The 13,303-nt window shown below is 46.0% G+C and overlaps 1 protein-coding gene across 13 annotated transcripts in view; it reads right to left on the minus strand.

Moving 5' to 3' along the window:
- The window catches only part of MARK2 (microtubule affinity regulating kinase 2), a 110,122-nt gene extending 97,231 nt beyond the window's left edge, over nt 1–12,891 (minus strand). For 5 of the 13 annotated variants that reach the window (XM_053369321.1, XM_053369319.1, XM_053369316.1 and 2 more), the window contains exon 1: nt 12,340–12,889. In XM_053369321.1, the coding sequence (XP_053225296.1) occupies nt 12,340–12,396 (57 nt within the window). In that variant the 5' untranslated portion in view covers nt 12,397–12,889. Of the gene's footprint in view, nt 1–4,943; nt 5,053–12,339 lie in introns of those variants that run through there. The other 8 variants (XM_053369327.1, XM_053369326.1, XM_053369323.1 and 5 more) reach the window with 4 other exon arrangements.
- Between the last annotated feature and the right edge of the window lie 412 nt (nt 12,892–13,303).

Raw genomic sequence — 13,303 nt, forward strand, 5'->3', positions numbered from 1 at the left:
TATTCACTACAACCCAACCCAATGGCAATTCAACAAACACCATTCACCATTTTCCTTTCTTATTCTCAGTCTGAGAGAACACCTGGTGGCTTAAACGTACAGTAAATAAAAACTGAGGAGTAACAGCCCTCAAACCATTCACCTTACTGTCCACAGGTCAAAGTGGATCACTAGGGGTGGGGAAACCTGCTGGATCCAATTCCCAATTCCTTGTTTAACTTAAATGAAAGTTGCTCTTGTTTTTCAAATACATAAGAAACTGCCTTGTGCTAAAGCTAGACCATTAGTATACCCAGTTCAGTACTGTCTACACTGACTGGCAGCAACTCTCCAAGGTTTCAGGCAGGAATTAATTCCCAGCCTTACTTGGAGATGCCAGGGAATGAATAATTCTACTACACACATATATATTTTTAAATTGTTTTAAATTGGAGGCTGCCATGTAGGATCAACATGGGTTAAAAAACAAACAGTAATAATTTCTACAATCTTCTTGTGCAACGGCAAGCCTAATTATACCAGGTTGACTGCAATTTTGGCTACTGTATGAACACATAGACACTATGGCGCAGGCCCCATCTCCAGCCACCTTACTTCTTAGGTGCGGCAGTTAGTAGTATTAAAGCAGAACCTATAACCTGGAGGCTTATCTCCAGGCAGTAACTAATTTCCACATTGCAAAGAAAATGAGCTTTAATATTCAGAAAATTGAAGTAGTCTTAAGACAGCAACAGAGCCTGCTACAATCCATTGTACCTGAAGGCACGTGAATCCAAACACATGCCCTGGAAAAAAGTCAGCAGCTTGGGAAAATGAGTTTGCCGAACTGAAACTGTAACAGAACATTGTGTGCTCTGAGTAAACCTTATGACGGATAATGTACAGAGATTTCAGGATGGAAAGCCCGAGAAAGAGAGAGAGAACATTCAAGTCTCCCATTCAGGTAGTTTTAATTAAAAGTAGATTTATGCACAGAGGGAACTTTGACGCCACTCTGCTCTCCTAACCCAGGTCCAGGATTGCTTAATGAGCATTTTTTCCCCTCTGTGCATTTTGCACATTTGATTTTTTTTTTAAGGCACTATCGGAAGGATAGCATTCATTCTTTTAATACATCTCTATCTACAAGTATAACACTGATCATTCCAGGTCACAGGAAACACACCCCCCCAAAAAAAATTCCACATTTCCTGCAAACTGCCTCCTGATTTGCAATGCTAGCTACAGAGCTTCTAATGGCCCATATAAGCATAGCCACACTGCTCTGCCTGTGTGGTGAAGGTGGGGGGGAGCAAAGTACTCACCAGCTTACTACATTACTGGGGCCAAAAGTTGGGGTGTTTCTCCACACACTTAGAAATGGCAAATGGGATGTTCTTTTAAAAATAACCAAGTAATCGTGTCTCCTCTACCTCCTGAGAGCACCAGCTGGGAAGCCAATCAGACCAGAAGTTAGGAACATAATGAATCAGACCACTGCTCCTTCTAGCTTAGTATGGTCTGCACTTACTGACAGCCGCTCTTTTGGATTTCAGGCAGTGATCTGTCTCTCACCAGTGATCTGTGAGGACTGAACCTGGGACCTTCTGCATGGAATGCAGCCGCTCTACCACGGGGCTACAGTCCTTTCTCTTGACTGAACTGCTGAACCTTACTTCAGTTCTAGAGATGGGACAGTGTTGGGGACAGCAGGCTAGCTAACAGAATGCGGGGCAGGCCAGATGGCATGCACAGCTCTGCCCACTAACATCTGAGTAGCAACCTCAGCATCTTCCAAGCCTGAGGCAGCTGCCTCACTCTGCCAGTGGTAGGGCTGGCCCTGTGGAATGGTATCAGACCCCTTCTTTGCAAGTGTTTACCCTCTCCTCCCCCAAACTAAATTACCTGAACACCTCTGCTGATAGAAACACTGGTCAGTGGAATACTAAGAGACCCAGTTGTACTTCTTTCCGAAACACACTGAGTAGCTCCAATATTACTGCAGACTACATGGCTTCAAGACACACAGCTCAACCAAAGCTGAAAAACTGGTCCCAAGTGCCACGTTAGCTATGGCAGACAGAAAAGGCTTCTGTTCAGATCTTTGCCATTTAGACATTGTCCAGGAAATGCATAGATCATGGAGAAGCTGCTATTTTGGAATTTGCCAGAAGGCCCAGGCAGCTATAGTACAAGAGTCAGCATTAAAGATGACAGAGAGAGATTCACCAAAAGATCCATGTAGTTCAGCATCCTGATTCCTACAGTGGCTGACCAGGTGCTTCCAGAAAGTTTTGTTTGAGATGTTTATTATACCTGTATGAAGTTAAAAAACTTGCTTAATGTTTATTTGCACTTGGCATCCATTTGTTGTTACGAATGAACTTACGAAACAGAAAATTACACATAGAAAAATTACACACTGAAAAATAATAATCTGGAAACGCTTCCACCCCGTATCACTGCCAATGACCCTTGAATCTGTGGCTGAGGTGAGATTTGAACCTCATTTGTGACTTAAGCTCCTATGCCACACCAACAAAGCACATTTGGTTTGTAACCCTACATTTTTTTTAAAAAAGTTACACCAGCAGGGGCAGATACTAGGAATTTACAGCAACAAATAAATCTGATAAAAATGCAGCAAACTATTACACACCACGGATGCAAGAGAGGAGATTCCTCCACCCGCGAATGAGATTTTAAGACTATGTGCACGCTAGTCTAAGCAACTAAATTTGCAAAGCTGCATAGCATGTGCCTTGGATACTGGGTAATAAAGGATAACAAAATGTACTGTTACAGCCCAAGCTTTCCACTCGGTATTAACTACAGTCTCTACTTGTTACAGAAAGTTCACCATCTATCAAGTGTAGCTTGCAAGACTGGCATACAGTATGTGTGTTTTTTTAAATCTCAACCTGTCCCAGAGCACCACAGAAAAAGAAAGAGAACACCAATCATTATCAGAACTGGCTTGACCAGTTTGGCAAGCGAGAAAACTTTGCCCTCCTCCTCGTTCTCCACCCTCCCAATGGAAAGCAAAAGGTGGGTTAAGAACCCTCTTCTTACTCAGGCTGAATAAATGTGCTGCCAGGACACACATGATATCCAGTCACTGCATCTCACCCACCGCACTTGCACAAGGGTCCTCAAGAAGCAGGAATAAAAAGAGAAAGGTGGGAGGAAGGGACACAAAAACAGCTGGCTGCAAAGTGATGCATAAGGCACCCCTATTGGTATTGGCCTCCACAGATTTCCAATATGAATTGTCGGAGCAATGGGGGGGGGGTGGAGACAGAAATAACAAACAGAAGGACAGAGAGATCCAACCACGAATGCCGAAACTCAAAAGCTGAGATGCTTCAAGAGAAATATCCTGCTGTGGTTATGTATATGGGAGCCTGTGCTCCTAGACAGCAAGTGCAAACTGTCTCCATGTAAATCCTCACTTTGCTGCCACTGAGTTCATGACCCCTTTCTCCCTTTTTGGCCTTGTCAGTCATTCAGACATTCAGTTTCTAGGCTGGGAACTTGGATTAGGCCTGTTCAACCAGCACAACCCTTAGCTAGGAAGCCTGGATCCAAACAAAAGCATTCCCTTTTCAACCGTTTTCTACATTCGCTTTGACCCCCATCAAAAAAGATGGGAGCCAAGAATGGTGGGGGTTCACTTCTTCAGCAACAAAGGGCTGTGTCGTCCCCCACATGCTGCCTCTTCCGTAAGTTATACCTTCCCTGTGTCCCTTGGACACAGCCCTCATGCCACATTGACAAGCTCTCACCAGGGAAGGGATGGGGCCCAGACCAGCAGCACAGTGGGACCGATGGAACAACTGTGAGGGTCCAGCTGGAAAGGGGAGCAGAAGCTCTCTAGCCGTGCTGCTACGTTTCACCAGCCAGGAGATGGAGCCAGCCACACAAGGTAGCACACAGACCTGTTTATCGGAAATGTTTCGGACACATCAAAAGAAACAGGATAATTGAGTGGACCAGCTCTCCCCTGGGGACAGGATTTCCAATAAAAAGGGAGTTTTGTATGATTAGATTATATAATAACAGGGTTTAAGTTGTGTGTATACAAGCATTCAATCAAGGCAAGGCCAAAGGGTGGGGGAAATCTCCCCTCACTTTACTTTTAAAGGGGATACTTGAATACTTAAGATTTTCCAAAGAAAGATCTGCAAAAAGGAACAGAAATGTATTATAATGTTAAAACCAGGGTGGAAAGGGGGACAGGGAGAAAAGAGCAGCACACTTCTCAGGAAACAAAAAAAAAATCAAAATTTCAGTTACTCAGTTGAGAAGGTGCAGCTGCCACAGGTAACCTGAGTCATATGGGCTCCCCCCCCCTCCGCTTTCAACTAGTTTAAGCTGAAACTACAGAGGAAAGAATAGGGTGAAGGGAGGAGGGGAGAGAACTACTTTGATTCAGTCATGCTAAAATGTTGACTGAATTTGGTTATTTTGCTAAATAGATGTTCTTGCTTTATAAACCAAGGTGGAGGATGTGCTTTCTTTTCTCTGGACCCACATTTGTTTAAAAAATCCCCCCACTGATGAGACCAAAGCTAGAAGGGCTCAAAAGAAAAGGTACCAGGCACCAGATTCAAACCTTCTTTTTCTTTTCTTTCTTTTTTTTTCTTCCTCTGCCACCCCTAAGATAAAGGATGCTGGAGATATATTTAGTCCACTGTTATACTTGTCTCATTTCCATGCTAGCTGTCCTTTTCAGGCCCTGTTGCTAAGACACATGCATGCGCTTGCAGAGAAAGCAAGAAAGAGGAGAGCCCCAAAGACTCGAGTTTGAGGCTTCCCACCCCCTCCCCTCTGTAACACATAGGGAGAGCGACCACTCTCCCCTGGGAAAATAAGGAAAAGCACAATCAAGTGGAAGGCAGCTGTGGGAGCCAAAACTGAGGAGGCGGCACAACTGCTGACCCACAGGGCCTGAGGAGACTCACCGGAGGAGGAGAGGACAGCAAAGCCAGTGGGTGAAGGCTCATTGAGAAGGAATTCAAGGCCTGCCAGGCCTCTCTCCTGCAGCTGGTGTTTTCAAGTAACCACCCCTACCTACCCTTGCTACCTTTCCCCTGTAATCTGTTAAGCACGTCACAAGGTGCGCTCACAGTCTTTGCAGAACCGGAACAGTTGCTGCACCCTGTCTTGCCCCACCCTGCAACTACCTTCTGGAAAAGCACAACTCCCCCCCTTTTCAAAACACACACACACACAAAACAGTGGAGTGTAAGTAATGCTCAGTACACCAATGAGTTGCCCTCATTGCTATTTCACCTGCTTGGATTAGAGAGTTGCAAGAATCTTCCCAAGGATGATCCAAAACGGATTTTAATTCTATTAATCAATTGTTGTTATCAATGCATTATGCATACGCTACCTTTCTAAGTAACTTTCCAAGACAGAATACAAATCAAAACCATACTAATAAAATCAACATTTTAACAAGGGCCATGTAAAACTGCATGATGAAGAAGCCAGAAGAAATCATGAATTATTATAATTACTGAAAGGCCTTATATTGAGGGTGGCTAACCTTTGGCCCTCCAGACATTGCTGGGCTGAAGTTCCCATTATCCATGGCCATTAGCTGTGCTGGCGAAGGCTAACAGGGCCTGGAGCCACTCCCAGCAGATAACTGACTCTAAGGACATCTCTCAAAAGGTGTGGCTATGCTTTTGTTTTTAAAGATTTATTGTTTTATTGAACTGTATTGCAGCTTTGTTTAATATTGCATTGAATTCTTATTTACACTACACTTGATCTCAGCCAAAGGGCCAAGAAGCGATAATTCTTATTTATTATTACTTATTCGCTTCATACCTTACCCCTCCCCCCAAAGAGCCCATATTGTAGATGCATTGTACTTTCTTGGTTTCACTGCTACATATACTGTATTTATTATTATGTATTACAGTCATACCTCAGGTTAAAGTTGCTTCAGGTTGAGCGTTTTCGGGTTGCACTCCGCGGCGACCCGGAAATTACGGAACGCGTTACTTGCAGGTTTCGCCGCTCGCGTGTGCACTCAAAATGACGTCACACACATGCACATAAGTGGCATATTGCGACCCGCGCATGCGCAGGTTGAGTTCGCTTCAGGATGCGAACAGGGCTCCGGAACGGATCCCATTCGCATCCAGAGGTACCACTGTACTTACAGGCTGCCTTAAGAGGCACATAAGTATGGTAAACAAACAAACAACATCCAGAGCACTGGATGAGAGGGCGGGCATGTCACAGGTTTCCCCAATCTATAGCACTGTGATGAGGAATGTGCAGTTCAACCAAAGGCTTTGTGGAGGGTGATTCTGAGAAGGGATCTGAAATGATGGAAACAGAAAATATGAGGAAGAGAGGTTGCACCACACAGGTGATCCAGCAGAGTACATAAGTTATTATGAACAGCAGATGCCAACTCTGTCCCCATGTCTACCCTGGCAACACTATCACAGGACCTAATAATGTCATCCACAACATCAAGTGTTCATTCACCTGCTCATATTCCAATGTGATATATGGCATCATTTGTCAGGAATACCCTTCTACATTCTATGTAGAACAAACAGACCAATCTCTATCCAAAAGAATAATGGACACAAACCGGACATCAGAAAGGTCTATATTAAAAAGCTAGCAGGGGGAACATTTCACCCACCCAAAATATTCTCTTGTAGATGACCTTAAAGTAGCCATTCTGGAACATCACAGTGAAATAGCAACACAGAAGTGCTGGATTTCAATACAGCAAGAGTTTTAATACCATCACCTGTGAATTAGCTCAAGACAAAGGATTTCAATGCACTGTGTGTGTGTGTTAATTGGCATATCAATGCCAGAATGCCTTTATTATCAATAACTGTTTTGTGAATTACCATAGTTAATTATGTAATTATCACTCTCTGCATTTTATTTCCCTCTGACCTCACTGTTTACAGCCAGCCAGCCACCAAACCATGTGAATATACTGTATACACCTGTGTAACTCAGGATAACAATTCATGTATCATCAGATGCATCCAAAAGAGCTTATGCTGCAATAAATGTGCTAAGTCTTTAAGTTGCCACAAGACTCTTTGCTATTTTTGCTGCACCAGACTAACATGGCCCCACCTCTGGGAAGATCAGGAAGTGTCACCTTAGGAAGTTACTTTCTAAGGAGAAGGGAGAAATTTACTAGGGTAGGAGTTTCAAAGGCAGAGCGCCCAATGTGCTAGCAAAGGAAACAGCATCTCTTGGACATTGGATGTTACACAGACTCCATCTAGCTCACTGTCTACTCTGATGGTGGCTCCAGGGGACATTTCCAGCCCTATGCAAAGGTGCCAGGGATCAAACCTGGAAACTTCTGCATGCAAAGCAGCAATACAATTGAACAATGGCCCTTCCCCAAAGAGGCGGCAGCAGTTATTTCCCAAATTTCTCAGAAGGCCAAAACTATGTCAGAAAACAGAAAGAGCAATCAACAGCATCACATAATAGGGCAGGGGATTCAAGGTGTCTCTAAATGGAAAGATACAGAATAAGGAAGGGGCTCAGGATTACCCATCACCCTGGCAAAGACGGGACAGTGTGATGCATTATTATTACTACTAATACCACCATTAATAAGGAATGCGGGTGGCGCTGTGGGTTAAACCACAGAGCCTAGGACTTGCCGATCAGAAGGTCGGCAGTTTGAATCCCCACGACGGGGTGAGCTCCCGTTGCTCGGTCCCAGTTCCTGCCAACCTAACAGTTCGAAAGCACGTCAAAGGGCAAGTAGATAAATAGGTACCGCTCCGGCGGGAAGGTAAACGGCGTTTCCGTGCGCTGATCTGGTTCACCAGAAGCGGCTTAGTCATGCTGGCCACATGACCTGGAAGCTGTACGCCGGCTTCCTCGGCCAATAAAGCGAGATGAGCGCCGCAACCCCAAAGTCTGCCACGACTGGACCTAATGGTCAGGGGTCCCTTTACCTTTACCACCATTAATTACCCACCCTTCACCCTAAAGTCATAGTGTTCAACTTCCAAAGTGAGGTGCAGCCACTGCAAGCTGAAATGGAGAAGTTTATAAATTGCTGGAAATGAGTCAGTACACACACTGCACAACCCCAAACAGCAAACTCTCATTGGAATATAGGAATCTGCCTTTGCAAAGTCAGACCATTGGGTCCATCAAGCTCAGTACTGTCTACAATGGCAGGCAGCAGCTCTCCAGGGTTTCCAACATGAGGTTTTCTCATTCTGGAGATGATGGGGATTGAACCAGGAGCCTTCTGCATGCAAAGCAGGTGCTCTACAGCCCTTTCCCCATTCCACTACCCTCCACAACTCAATACTGTAATTTGGAGCACAATCCATCAGGATATTATCATAGACTCAAATAATTGTAGAGATGGAAAGTACACCCAAGGGTCATCTAGCCCAACCCCTGCAATTAAGGAATCACAGCTACAGACAAGGTGGCACTGTTGAAAAAAATGAACTGTGCTCTTGTACTTGGATTCTCACTCACTTTAATGAGGAATGTGCAGGAGAAATTATCAGTGGATTGTACCACCTAAATCTATCTCTGTCTGCCACTGAGTCACCCCATTAATGGCACCCACCAGCTACTGCTCAACCATGCCTCCTCATACGGCTGAACTACCAAGGGCAAGCCCACATCCGCACTAGACAATTAAAGTGGTAAAATAGTACTTTAAGAGCCATGGCTTCCCGCAAATGATCATGGGAACTGCAGCTTGTTAAAGGTACTGACAGCTGTTAGGACACCCCTATTCCCCTCACAGAGCTACAATTCCACTGGGAAGAGGGTTTGGTTGTTAAACCACTTTAGGAATTGTGGCTCTGAGAGGGGAATAGAGGACTCCTAACAACTCTCAGCATACCTAACAAACTATACTTCCTGGGAATCCTTGGGAGAAGTCACGATTGTTAATGTGGTTTCAAATGTATGGTGTGGATGTGGCCCAAGATACATGTATTGTATAACTACAGAGGAAATTTTTAACCATCAGCTACAGCTCACCTAATCCTTGATGCATTCCTCCACCCACCTGCCCCAGCCCAACCAAAGAAAGAATTGTCCCACCAACGCAATTAAGAGATTGCGGAAGCTGCAAAGAGCAGCCCACAAGAGCAAAAAGCTGTTGGAGAGAGAAATAGGCACGTAAGAGGGATGAATGAGACAAAAAGGGTGGGAAGCGGGTTTTTATCCTCTTCTCGGCTCTGAGGGAGTGCTGGTTCTGGGGGCCGTCAAGTGATGTAAGGAGGAAGGAGAGAGTACATATGATCACTCCTCATGTACAGTAGCAAAAAAATAAGCTATGGCAGGCAAGGAAAGGTTGTTGGAAGATTCAGGACAGATAAAAGAAAGAGGACATACGAAAGAATGTACTTCCTTTGCACAGCACATAATCACACAGCACAGTTAAACTATGGAACTTGTACCAAGAGGAGGGTAGTGATGGCCACCACCTTAGAGGGTAAGGCTATCAATGTCAATGTTCTGTCCTCAGTGTCGGAAGCAGTATGCTTTGGAATACCAGTTGTTGAGAACTACAAATGGGGGGAGTTGCTGTTGCACTCAGGTCCTGTTTGCGTGCTTCCCTTTAGGGCAGAGCTTTCTAAACTTTTCATGTTGGTGACACACTTTTTAGACATGCATCATTTCGCGACACAGTAATTCAGTTTTACTAGCAAACTAGAGGTTAAACTAACCCATTTCCAGCCCCAGAAGGAGCGCTGGGAGCGTTCGCACGACATACCTACACACTGTAGCCAACACACTAATATGTCACGACACATTTTGGAAAGCTCTGTTTTAGGGCATCTGCTTGGTCACTGTGAGAATAGGATGCAGCAGTAGATCATCCTCTGGCCTGACCCAGCAATGCTCCTAGTTTGAAAGAAGGTAGCTTATAAAACTGAAATATTCTATGTGCATTCCACATGTAGAATAGCAGCTGAGAAGTCTCATGTCCAAACTGCACCTCACCACAAACTCAGTAGGTGGCCTTGGTGAAACCATACTTCTCTCAGTCTCCACCCTACACTTGAAACATAGGGACAATATTGCTCTACTTTAGATTACAAGGATTACCTGAACAACATGTGTGGAGTGCTTTCAGCACTTGAACTGTGTCATTTACAAAATTGACCACAGATAGATTAGGTAGGCACTCAGAAGTCACCCAAACAAGATGATGCCTCATCACTTGGAATATCTAAGGGTTTGTCAGCTGGGGGGAATACATGTTAAGGTGTTACTTCAAGCTCTTGGATGAAACCCCTTTTAAGGGCATGAAAATGGTATATCTTCATTGAGGAGATGCCCTTTGTCCACAGCACCTGGGCAATTCACTCATGCTATCACACATACATCATGTTCAGAGATAACCCCCATGGTAGTGCACTCCAGAATGGGGACTGAACCTAAGTGACAGTGTGTTCCTGACATATACCTCTCAGAACCAGACTTTGCAATCTTATCGGTGGTTTAAGGTATCATTTGGGCAACATCAAACCTCAAACTCAGTTGAGGTAGTTGACCTATCTGCATGTCAGAAAATGTGCTATCCTCTACCTGCTTCACTGACTAGCTTCCTCAATCCAAAATAATAATCCAAAGAGAAGCATGAAGGCAAGAGTGGTACTTAAGTGGGATGGGGGGATGGGAGAAGAAGAGTGATGTTTCCACACGGTATTTCAACCTCCTGCAGCCTTCTAGATTGAATTGGCTCCCCAATGCATCCCACAACAGCACTCCCTGCCACAAAAGAGCAAAAAGGGGAAGACTACTCAATGACTCAATCTCTCAGAATAAAATGCAAGATTACACACACACACACGCAATTCCTGACAATTCAACCTCATCCTCTTATCCATTGCTCAATTGTCTTCTTCAGTCCAGCAAGCAAACCAATACAGCTCCTCTCAGTACCAGCACTGTTCACTATTAAGTACCGTTCCCAAGTGTTCTTTCTGGATAAAAAGAGAAAAGATGCAAGAAAGATATTCTCTAACCACCTTTAGCTGCACCTTCCTGTGATTCATTCGTCCCAGTGGTGGCTGCTTGTTACCCAAACCATTCACCAAAGCAATACCTTTCACGATGTCCCAAACAAGTAACAGGTAGTAGTAACTCCACCCAAATAGCCGCTTCTTCCCCAGCTCCTGGTGTTTTTACCTACCCTCCTGGATGTTACCCTGCATGTTATTCACTTCTGCCACCACTCCAATTACCCCACACATCCACCTTTACAAGAAGAATGTAAGCCTGAAGGTTTCCTTTCCCAGCCTCCTCCTAGCACTCAAGTCTTGTCCAAAGTTTACAGGGCAGGGTTGCCATTCATTGAGTTGCTTTGTTAACCCTGCTCATGAAATCTAGAAAGGTAAGCTTCCCCCTGCATCCCCCACATAAGAGATGAATCAGTGGTGGTGAGAGTTATGCCTGTTGAATTTCTCCACAACAACCTACTGTTGAAAAGCAGCACAGGAGCAGAGTCACTTTAAAAAAAGAAGTAACAATATCCCTTCATGGGAAGCTGCTCCACGAAGAATGCTCCCCTTTAAACATTACAGTACATGGAATGTAAAATCAAGTCAGATGCAGCTCCTCCCCCACCCCCAAATCTTTGGAGCACAGAGCAGGTCAGGGTTGCCCCTTCTTTTCTGTACCTTTTCAATCTTTCCCTGCACCTGCCAATCAAACAGGAAATAAAAACAAGAGAAGCACACTCCCTGGAATGGCACAAACAGCTGAACAACGCTTCACCTGCTATATTTCTGCATGCCTCAAAATGCTTTTATAGGTTTTTTAAAAGGCACAGGAACACAGGCAGTTAAAAAGGAAAGTGGCAGCCTTAAGCTATTCCCATCACAGTGCTCCAGAGACTTAGACTGAGGAGGGGGAATGGGTGGGAGGTGAAGAACATCTCATCTGGCTAGATTCTCCCTACCACGCAACTCTTAAAGGGACAGCACTTATCCATCTTCCCATGCAGGATTGCTACCCGTGTGGTGCTATGTTTTTAAAAATATCTGTCTGCTTTCTGACAACAGCCTGGTGGGGGAGGGGGGGAATACGTGGGAGGCTTCACATACCCACACAAACAGATGTACCACTACATTTCTGTGACATGGGAAAAGAAGAAGATTCCCTCAGCTAAATTTCCCACATGTGCTGGGCTAACCGAACCAGGATCACTTTTCCTTTTTTCTTTCAAAGAAGGACCTAGACATGCCACCCCATCCACATTAACCCCAACAGAAGGAATATATGTGGGATCAAGGAAGCCCCAGGTTTCCCTGTTGGATCCCACCCCCTCACCAAATGCACATCCAGCCCTTTTACCTGCTCCGTGTCTCTCTCATTGAGGGTGGGCAGGGGACTCCGACCACTGTTCGACATGGCTCCCTTGGGCAGGGCCTGAGGGGAGAGTCCCCCCACTGCTGCTCAGCTGCTTCCCCTTCTCCTTCGCCCTGACCCAGCTAGAAGGGGTCGGGGTCTTCCTCCTCCTCCTCCGGCTCTTCCTCCTCCTCCTCCTCACGGCGAGGGGGGCGGCCAAGCCACCAGCATGGGGGAAATGGGGCTCAATGGGTGGTCGGAAGGCACCAGCACCGCCTATACATAGGTGGGTCCCGCGCCCCGCCGGCTTTGAATGAGGGGTGCCCGGCTTGACAGTTCACGCGAGGCCGAGGATGAGGCGCGGGGACAAGTCCGCACCGGTCGAAAAAAACCCGAAGCGGGGAAACGCCGGGACCCAAAGCAAGCCTTTGTCTGGTCTGAGGCTTCCGAGCCCCGGCGCGCCTCCAGAACCGGGCCCGGACACCGTTTTCCCGTCACTGCCGGTGCCCGAGCTCCACTCGCCGCCCCTCAGCTTCACACAGCGGAGGCTCCCAACATGGCCGCCTCCGCTGGGCTTCGGGAAGTTCCGCTTGTTTTCCGGAAACACTCGAAAGGGGCCTCGACAACAACGGCTGCTTCGCACGCCTCGCTCTCGTCATCCGCTACCCTCCAGCGGTCTGGCGGAAAGTTCCGAACGCTAAGCCGATTCAACTTCCCACGGTGCACGGAAAAACACGAAGGCGCCGGCGGAGAGTTGATTGGTTGGGCAAGGAAAGAAAGGCGGGGCTTCTTTGCGAAAAAGAGAGAGAGGGAGAGAGAGAGGGGGAGGAAAAGGAGAGGGCGTGGCTAAAGCTTTCTATTGCGTTGGGGTGGAAGAGAAAGTCACTGGGAGAGGGAGGGGGGAAGGTAGAGGCAACATCCGGAAACCTGTGGAGAGAGAGAGAGAGAAGTTCGGAAATGGACGTAAACA

This window comes from Podarcis raffonei, chromosome 16, assembly GCF_027172205.1.
Source record: "Podarcis raffonei isolate rPodRaf1 chromosome 16, rPodRaf1.pri, whole genome shotgun sequence".
Lineage (NCBI taxonomy): Eukaryota > Metazoa > Chordata > Lepidosauria > Squamata > Lacertidae > Podarcis > Podarcis raffonei.